This window comes from Salvia splendens, chromosome 18 (assembly GCF_004379255.2).
Source record: "Salvia splendens isolate huo1 chromosome 18, SspV2, whole genome shotgun sequence".
NCBI classification, from domain to species: Eukaryota; Viridiplantae; Streptophyta; class Magnoliopsida; order Lamiales; family Lamiaceae; genus Salvia; species Salvia splendens.
In genome coordinates this window covers 12,908,431-12,918,421 of record NC_056049.1, presented here as the reverse complement: position 1 = coordinate 12,918,421, position 9,991 = coordinate 12,908,431, and the positions used below count along the sequence as shown (strand labels likewise).

Here is a 9,991-nt window from a genome sequence, read left to right as displayed (position 1 = left end):
CATTCTAACCAAGGCAGTAAGTTCCAGATCGTTCAAGGAAGTATTAAGCAAGTTGAGTATCGGAAACCCCGTTACTTAACTTGAGGGAGAGTGTTGGAAAGAAATCACACAATTAAGGTGATTGATTCCAAATTGATTACATACCTTAACTAGAATAGAATCACCAATGATCTAGTTTACCATATGTAGCATTAGTCTTGTCTATAAAGGATGTAACCCTAACACATATTGAATTAAGCAATAAAATTACCTTTCTCCCGATCCCTTGATTGTTTCTTCAGCAAGAAATGCTAGAAACTATTGAAATCCAAAACCCAAATATGGCTGTGATGGCATAAATATATTGTAAGACATGCATCGAATCACTAAAAAATAGATTGCGGAAAAATTTATCTGTGAAGCATCACGAATATTTAGGTATGTAATCATCGATCGGTAAAGTGAAAAGATGATACACATTCATTTATATGACCGTATGTATATATAGAATAGCTTACACAATTATGATCACAAAAATTTACCAACATGGAGAAGATGAATTTTGTATTTGCATTAAATTTTGTTGCAACTCTGCAGTTGATCTTAGTATTTCCGATCTCTAATGCTCAACCAAAAGGGAGAATGGCGACGGTGCTGAGCATAGATGGCGGCGGCGTTAGAGGCATCATTCCGGGCACGATTCTGGGAAACCTCGAAGGCTCGAAGCCAAACTCCAGGTGATAATCAATAAGATATATGTTGAATATTTTTCTTCTCATTGTTGATATTGTTGCACGCATGATAATAAAAAGGACAGGAATTAGATGGCCCGGACGCAAGGATTGCTGATTATTTCGATGTGATTGCTGGAATGAGCACGAGCGGGTTGGTCGCCACCATGCTCACCACGCCCGGTGCCAACAATCGCCCTCTATATGCTGCCAAGGATATTCCCTCCTTCTACATTCAACACTCCCCAAAAATCTTCCCGGAGAGTCGGTGCGTCATATATCTGAGCATAATTAATATACTACATCCGTCCTTTAAAACGTCAACTTTTAAAACGACATGGTTTGTTATGCACAATTGATAAAGTAAGAGAAAGATAGAAAAAAAGTGATTAAAGGATTATTATTAGAGAATGGATCTCACCTCATTAGAGAGAACAAAGTTTTCTAAAAATAGAAAATGCATAAATTTAAGAGATGAACAAAAATGGAAATCGTTACTAGCATTTTTAAAGGACGGAGGTAGTAGTACGTAAATCTCTAAATTCTACTATAAAAAATGTTATGCATGTGCATAAATCGAACCACATTTTGTGATTGAGATTGTGTTGAAACCGTTATTCATGTCTCACAGAACCACATTTTGTGATTGAGATTGTGTTGAAACCCTTATTCCTGTCTCACATCAATTTGATGATGATTATGTGTTATCTACATATTTTTGGATAACTATTCCCTGATGATGATTATGTGTTATCTACGTATTTTTGGATAACTATTCCCTCTTGTAAGGACTTTTAAGAGTGTGAATGTCTCATTTCTGCATATTGATTTCTCATATTTAAAGGATCACCATCTTACTTGATTACTATGGTGTGTGTATCAGTCGAAACAATGTTGCGGAAAGTATCTGAAATCTTTGGCTAAGGGAGAATTAGGCAATCACACCCTCAGCCAAACCCTAACTAATCTCGTCATTCCCTCATTTGATATCAAGCGTCTTATCTTCTCCACCATAGATGTATGTAACTTCTTTTTAATCATAGAGTACCTCCAATTTCCATCTAAAACTTAAAAAAAAAATTTACTTGGTAATGGTAGGTGGATGGAAACCAAAATCTTCCAACCACAGTTGGATTATCAGACGTGTGCCTTAGCACCTCGGCCGCTCCGACTTACTTACCACCGCACTATTTCGAGGCTCAAGACGCCAATGGAAGGCTTCACACCTTTAATCTCATCGATGGAGGCGTAGCCGCCAATAACCCTGTGAGTGGCTAGGCCTAGTTTCTATAGCATTTATTTAAATACATAACATAACATAACGAATGGTTGGTGATGGGATTAGACCTTGACGGCATTAACACACATCTCGAAACAATTACTGCTGGTAAAAATGAAGGGGTTGGACGTCGGACCAGCAGAGAGAAACAAGATGTTGGTTGTCTTTAGGGGCGGGGAAGTATAATGCTAAAGATGTGGCTAATTGGGGGTCGCTCAGCTGGTTATTCAACAATGGAGCGACGCCCTTGATCGACATCCTCTCAGACGCTAGCGCGGATATGGTTGATTTTCATGTCTCCACCATTTTCAAGTCATTTAGGAGGATAACTTGGCGGGAGATGCATCATCGGTTGATATTTCCACCACCAAGAATATGCAGACGCTAATGCAAGTTGCCCAAGACCTGTTGAAGAAGACGGTTTCTAGTGTCGATTTGGAGACGGGAAGATCAGTTCCGGTGCCAGGAGGCCCCACCAATGAACAAGCCTTAGCGACCTTTGCAAAGATGCTTTCTGATGAAAGGAAGTTCCGACTAACCAAATGAACCATTCCTTCTAATATCTTATTTTTCTTTTTCAACTATATAACTCAATAATTTCATGTGTACACTTATATTTCATTTGTATATGGCTGTACACAATTTATAAAGTGGAAACTGTAATATTAGAAATGGGTTAACCACCCCATTAAGATGTCTTATAAGAGGAGGGTTATCCACTCTTATATAGTTAAGATACGATCTTCATCAAGTAAATGTGGGACAAGATTTAGAGATTTTAACATATACAAAGTTTTGTGCATGCTAAAAAAAGATTAACACAATGCTATCAGAGATTTCAACTTCATTGAAATCCTTGAACCATATCACATGCATAAGGACAATCTTATCAAAGATTCATTCTTTTCAGTTTAGGTCACTGCATGATTTCGGACTAGAAATTTTCAATTTAAGTTCTCAATTTCATATCCGACTTATTTAAACCTTATTAATCTATAGCTTTAGTTAACGTAATAATCTCAACCTTGAATCTTGTCTAACAATTTTCAACCATCTATTTCTTACAACTATAGTTTAACGCGTTCGGTAAACAATTTTCTAGATGGACTCCCGCAAAATATTAACTGAAACAAATATCAGCTCATGCTGCAACCATACATATTTCAAATGGAAATATGTATAAAAGCTTGTATGATTACAAAGCTAAGTTCACAATGAATGGTACAGTGACGGGTCATTCAATGGAAAAGCAATGAAAAGCTAGATGGTGATAATGCGGAGCATCGATTACGGTGATATAGCCAAAAGAAGGCGATATCAACGGCTTACTGATAGCAAAAAGTGAAGAAACGGAAAAAAGCCATGGAAGATCTAACACAGGCTAAAGAAGAATAAATGCAGTCATGGGTAGATTCTCAACCACAGATCGATGAACTCCACAATACGCAAGAAGAGTTAAATGCTAGGAGAGCCAGAGTTCTAACAGTAAATAGTGTTATGACTGAGCTTCAAGCTTAGCTGGGAACTGTGGATACGTGCATCAAGTAAGCTAATGATGCAGGAAGGAAACGGAAAAACTCAAAGCAAATATAATTAGAAAATTAGAAAACGAATGAGATCAAAACCAAAGCTAGTCTTGCGACTGAAGATGCGGACTCTTCAGTAGAGCTGGAATCACAAGCCTTTAGCACCTTATTAGCTCAGAGGTGGCGAATAAACTGATCCAGCTGAGTTAAGAAGAATACAGCTGGCGAAGCAGCATCTACGGAGGACGAATCTGCAGGAGAGACTTGGCATTCAGGAGCCTGCAAATCTTACATCCTCATAACAGATTCCGCCAAAGCAATAATAGAGGACAAATGACTAACAAGGATACCTCTACGAACAACAGGCAGGATTATATTAAAGCAAGAAATCCAATGAAACATAGACAGGATTATAAAGGAGTGAAACCACAAACAAGAGTTATTACATGGAATCCACACCAGGAATCCCAAAAACTACGATAGCTTTCACGCAAACTAGGATTTAAAGTTTTTCAGGATAAAGACTTCCATTATACGAAGGTTAACGAAGTACTTTGAATGAACCACAACGTAAAGAATGGTGTAATCTCTCCTCTCTTCAAAAATATTCCTTTTCTTAGAAGTCTTTTCTTTTTGCTTCCATGATTATACTGCTATGTACCATAACTATGCCAAAATTTCAGTTCAGAGTTAAGTGTAATGCTGTCTTGATTTCCACTCAAAGAAACAGCATCTGCTGCATGACCAAGGAATTAAACTCATTCTTCAAGTCACCAATAACCTGCAATAGATTTAAAACAGATGGCAAACATCTCTCAGTTATGATAACATACAGGATGGAAGAGAGCAAGAAAAATCAAACAAAAGAACACACTTACAAGTGAAAACTTCCATTTACTGAAATATTTTCGAGAAAGCTTTTTTCTCTAGGTCAATTCTATCAGCAATCTGTGAATATCTCAACCATTAAATTTATTGAATAGATGTGATTACTTCATACAAGAATGGAAAGTCACTTACCTTCTTCTTCGCAATAGCAAGCTCTTTCTTTATACAACCTTAAAAAGGAAAAGGAAGCTGTTATTTCTTCCAGTTAATTGGAAGTAATCACAATGGCACAAATGATTCACTATAAAAGCGTTAAAGTTTTGTTGAATATTTTGTTCTACGGTTAGCTAACCCCACAAAGGGAAACAAAAAAGACAGAGAGCTGTGGAATACATATTTGGCAGCTATTACTTTTTGTTTATGAATATTTACATAAAAAATTACATTAGCATTTATGAAGTTTATTGTGTTTTTTTATTAAGATAGTGGACTATGGTACAATTTATTTCCGTGGCCGAGGTGACTTGAACCCAAGACCTATTGGCTGAGGGTCATCTTATCCACTAAGTTGTTAAATACACAATTTGAATGCTAAAAGTTATCCAACAGTACTGAAAAGCAGAAAGTATTGTTCCACAAAAAGAGGATTAGGTCCTGTTTTCCACAATAAAGTGCTCCTTACCATCAGTTGGTTCCAATTCTAATGCTTTTTGATAACTTTCAACAGCTGCATCAATGTTGTTCAGTGCCATATATACCTGAAAGATAATTGAAAGCAGCAATTTGATAGAGTGAAGGTTTGAGGAAAAGAAAATCACTTAATTAAAGGGAACTAAAATGCCCTACACAAGGGCCACATAGTTGATAAATCATACACTGCACACGTCCTATGCCGCAAATAATCTTTGAAAAACATAACCCCAAACTAGCGTGGAAACGCTTATTAACAGTCCTAGCCCCACAGGTCCATGCAAAACCCTTAAGCCAATAACCTAAGCTAGCGTCGGAATGCTTATTATTAGTTCCAACCCCACAGGTCCATGCAAAACCTTAAAGCCTGCTTCCCCATCCGAACAGCCTTGACCAAAAGGCTGAACTCCAGAAACTGACCTCTCATATCCACCAACTCCATCCAGGAACAATCAACTTCCTCGAATCCTAACCACTATACTTACACCTAACATGCCATTCTTAAGGGAGATTCCCATGCAAACTCAGCTCCCACCCTGCCACACTAAAGAGTGAAGAGGGAAGATATAGCAAGTGATATGAAAAATGTCCGTTGATGGTGAACGGAACATGGCCCTGAGGGGCTAGTCTACTTGTAATATTTGACATGATGTCCGCTTAATTAGATGTTGTAGCAGAGGTATTAACAATGGAAAGGTTCACACAGACACAAATGGATCTATGTGTGGGTTGATGGAAATTAAATCACTACAGAAGTTTTTAAAGTAGGAGTTTGAAGTTAATGGTACATTGCCTCTATTGCACTATTGATGTTTTCACCCTTTATGCACAAATGCTTAGTAGTTGTGCTTGAGTGTGGTTTGCAAGGTGGACACATGGTCTACATGTCATCGTACTTATTTGTTCATACTGGGGGGGGGGGGGCATGCTATGTGGATACACATTTTTATGTCTATCTGTTTGCATGTGTATGTGTGTTCAATGTGTGTGTGTTCAGTGAGTGTGCATTCAGAGTGTGTTTTCAGTGTGTGTGTGCATGTGCAGAAGTTGTAAGGTTCTGCAGTAGTTTAGCTCCCCTCAAACTAGGTATATTAATAATTGTTCATTGTGATTTTTAGAATTGTCTTTGTGAATTTTGATGTTAGAACTTGGATTTGGATAATTGTTCTATGTGGTTAAATGTTGTGTAATTTGTGTTTAGACTGTTCTTTGTGGGTTCATTATGTTTCATATATTATCCACATGATTAGGAGTTTAAACAGCACTAGACAGATTTTTAAACGGTTTATCAGTTAACCAACAACTTAGTTAATCATAAACTAGACACATATTTTTAAGAGTCGGATCACAGGTTTGGTCCACTGGTTCAGTTACGGTTCTTCAAGAGGGCTGCTATTCTGATAGGTTAACCGAATGATTCGGTTCGCTCTAACCTAACTGACCGCATAAGCAAGCCAAAATTCTATGCACCTCGAATACACATTCAGCTCCTCTTGGCACAGTCAGTATCATATTTATGCATCAATTGGACATAAAAGACTTGATTCATTGGTGGCAACTTCAGAAAATGTGGACATGAAAAATGGTGGCACATTAAAACTAGTGATTACAACAACGAGAATAATTATACAACATGAAAGCTGCTAAATAGGAGCACATATAGCAAGTACTTTCACAGATAATTAACATGACGACCAACCTGGCCTTGACGGTAAAAAGCTTTTGCATAGTCTTTTGTTTCACGAATTGCGTATTCTGCATCTAGCAATGCCCCATCAAGATCACCTAACTTCATCTTACACATCTGAAGCATGACAAGGAAGCATGAAAAACAACGAGGTAATAAATGACTCGGATCAATCTAAATAAACTAATGCTCCAAGTTTTTTATGTATGACATAGACCTTTAGAGAAACACAGTGGAGAAACTTAATCATTTATAAAATGGAGCCAACCTGTAGATGTAATAAAACTAATACTCCCTCCGTCCCCAAAGAATATGCACTTTGGGTTCGGCATGAGTTTTAGTGCAAAATTGGTAAAGTAAGAGAGAGGTAGAGAGAAATAAAGTAAATATAGTATTGTTAGTGGAAAATGGGTCTCACCTCATTAGAGAGAAGAGTGTTTCCAAAATTAGAAAGTGCATATTCTTGTAGGACATACTAAAAAGGAAAGAGTGCATATTCTCGTGGGACAAAGGGAGTATAACAGAAAAGTGTGAGCATTTTTTTCCATTTAGTAGGCCGGGGAGGACTGGTGTTGGAGCATGAGTATTGCACTTAATCCATGTAAATAATATAGTTACTGTAAACAGATGACAGGGTTGCAGCTAATCGGTTTGGGATCACATCAGTTAGGTAAACGGTTTAGCAAAGAATCTGATAAACACACAGTAAGCGAAAAACCTTACAGAGCTGTTTGTAAGTATTTGCGACTTTATCTTTCTTAGCAGTTCACTCTGCTCTGTACAGACATGCAATAAGATACTATAAGAATGTTAATATTACACCCATATTCAAACATTGCCTATTTTTAAGATTAGTATAGATAATAAGAGTAACATAACCTTGATCAAGATCCGGCATCTCCCAGCACAAATCCTGATATTTGATGGCCTTACGATACTTTCTTATAGCCATCTTGTAGTTTTTTTTCTGCATAATGCAAAGTGTATCATCAGAAATGTCAGCAAAAAATGGATTAGCATATATTCGAGGTAATCTGCTTTAACCCTAAAACTGGTTAGAAGAGCACAACAAGACATTCGAGCAAAGCTTCAAGAAGCCTATATGTAGGAATTTAGTTGTGTAATAAAATAAGGTACCTTATAATGCTCATTCCCAATGACTTTGATAGATTCTATTGCAGAAAGTACCCATGAGTAACTGTCAGGTTTAGCATCAAGGTCCATCGGTGAATCAGGGTACAAATCACCATCTTTAAAGAAATCAATTGTCCCATCATCCTCTCCCTCTGGAATTTCTCCACAGTCGATAATCACAACATCAGCAGTTGAGCAGTAATCATCCACTACTGCTTGATACTCTACTGCACGTAGCACTCCAAATCCTTTTATCAACTTACCGAAGACAACACACTTCCCATCTAGGTGTGGAGCCTGGGTTGTTAGAATTGAAAATTGTGACCCATTGGTATTTGGACCATTATTGGCCATTGATAGCATCCCTTTCCTTGTGTGTTTTAGCTCAAAATTTTCATCATCAAACGTCGCTCCGTAAATGGATTCACCAACCGAGCCATTTTCGTCAGAAATTGCACCCCCTTGCACCATAAAACCTCTGATAATACGACTGAAGCGTGAACCCTGTATCAGACACATCGCTCAGGTTGTGAAGCACAAACCAACAAAGTCCATAGGAAATTTTGAACTTCGATTTCTTCTTATACATTTATCAGAAGACGGAAGGAACCATTATTCAATCTTATAACCATGACTAGAAAGATCAAGTAAATGTGGCAAAATCACAAAATGATTTGCTAGAAGACATAGAGATCACTTGTATACTTAGGTTTTCAACTGTTCCACCCATCAACACAAATAAAATAACACACCGAAAGCTTTTATCCGTAGGTAGAATGTTGAAGATACATCGAATATACAAAAGGCAATATCACTGCAGTATATAATGTTGAACATACAAATTGTGATTAAATAATGTATTTGAGTACATGTGGTCAACACCTTACGACAAATCAGTCCAACAATTTCAGAAGAAAACAAAACTACACTAAAAAAACACCAGAAAATCATCGGAGACGTGAGTTCCTAATTCTTAATGATTTCCTAACTGGAGCTTACGAATAGTTCGAAAACGCATACACAAATCAAACAAACGAGTAAGCCAGGCGTTTAGATTCAATAAACCCTCACCAAACTGAAATCCGAAACGGTAGTCATCAAAGTTGATGCCGCACAAGTAAAACGAAACAAAAATCAACGCAGTGAAAATGCATTTTAAATTGTCGCTTATTAAGTGAAAAAACCTTGTAGTGGAGAGGAACGCCGGTGACGGAGGCAAGGCCTCTCTCTCCAGTGCAGAGAGCTCTGAAATTCTCAGCGGTTTTTGGCACCACGTCCTTGTACAACTCGACCACCATTCTCCCCTCCAGTTCGCCGCCGATACTGATATCCAAGAAGCAGCGTGGATTCACCATTTCCGAAAGAGATTGCCGATGGAAACACGCAGTAGCGCGAGGGAATGGTCGATTTGAAAATAACGAAGGCGGAAATGCAATGCGTTTCGTGTGCGGAAATTGAGATTTGCTGTGGAATGGAGCATGGGTTGGGCGTGGGAGTAACCGTCTTGCATATACATATAGAGACAGCTATATGAATGAATATGCTGCGTGCAGCAATAAATGCACAGCTATAAAAGCAAATTTGTATTTTCAACTCGACCTTAATCCGCAAGCTCGGTCGAGCAGGATTAATCCGATTCCGCAGAAGTCGATTCAAAACACCCGTGGCCAAACTAAAAATAAATAAAAATCAAATCCGTAGTAATTTGGCAAAGAGCAGAGATTCTCTTTTTGGAAAACTTACTCATTAATGCACACCCAATACAATATTATTAAATGATTCTTGCAGCCGGGTTTTTCTCGTTTCTTTTTAATTCAAAACCAAAACAAATTAGTTGGATTTATTTATTTGAAGTGTGCAAGTGGCGTTTTGATATTTTTTGTATTTTTCCGCTAAGGGCATCCACAATGGGACGGATCCCGATGGACTTCCCAAAAATACCTTCTGTCACGTCATAAGGACATCCCACTGCACTGCCACGTCATAAGGACATCACACTACACAATGGCAGGCATCCCCAAGGACATCCCGACGGACATCCCCAAAAAACAATAAAAATCGGGACGTCTGTCGTGTCAACGCAATGGCGGACGTCCCTGAAAGCCGCGGAACTCTGGTATCCGCAATGGACGTCCGT

At 38.1% G+C, this 9,991-nt stretch overlaps 1 protein-coding gene and 1 pseudogene across 1 annotated transcript; one reads left to right on the top strand and one right to left on the bottom strand.

Moving 5' to 3' along the window:
- Positions 1-525: 525 nt before the first annotated feature.
- On the top strand, positions 526-2,535 carry LOC121776756 (annotated as a pseudogene).
- Positions 2,536-3,891: 1,356 nt separating this feature from the next.
- On the bottom strand, positions 3,892-9,494 carry LOC121777800 (peptidyl-prolyl cis-trans isomerase CYP40-like). The gene is made up of 9 exons (XM_042175154.1): positions 9,039-9,494; positions 7,858-8,358; positions 7,600-7,687; positions 7,444-7,496; positions 6,733-6,837; positions 5,026-5,101; positions 4,536-4,573; positions 4,394-4,463; positions 3,892-4,296 (listed from the first exon to the last, which is right to left on the bottom strand). Exons 1-8 carry the CDS (start codon positions 9,207-9,209, stop codon positions 4,410-4,412), a joined length of 1,086 nt encoding a protein of 361 aa, XP_042031088.1. The 5' UTR covers positions 9,210-9,494; the 3' UTR covers positions 3,892-4,296; positions 4,394-4,409.
- Between the last annotated feature and the right edge of the window lie 497 nt (positions 9,495-9,991).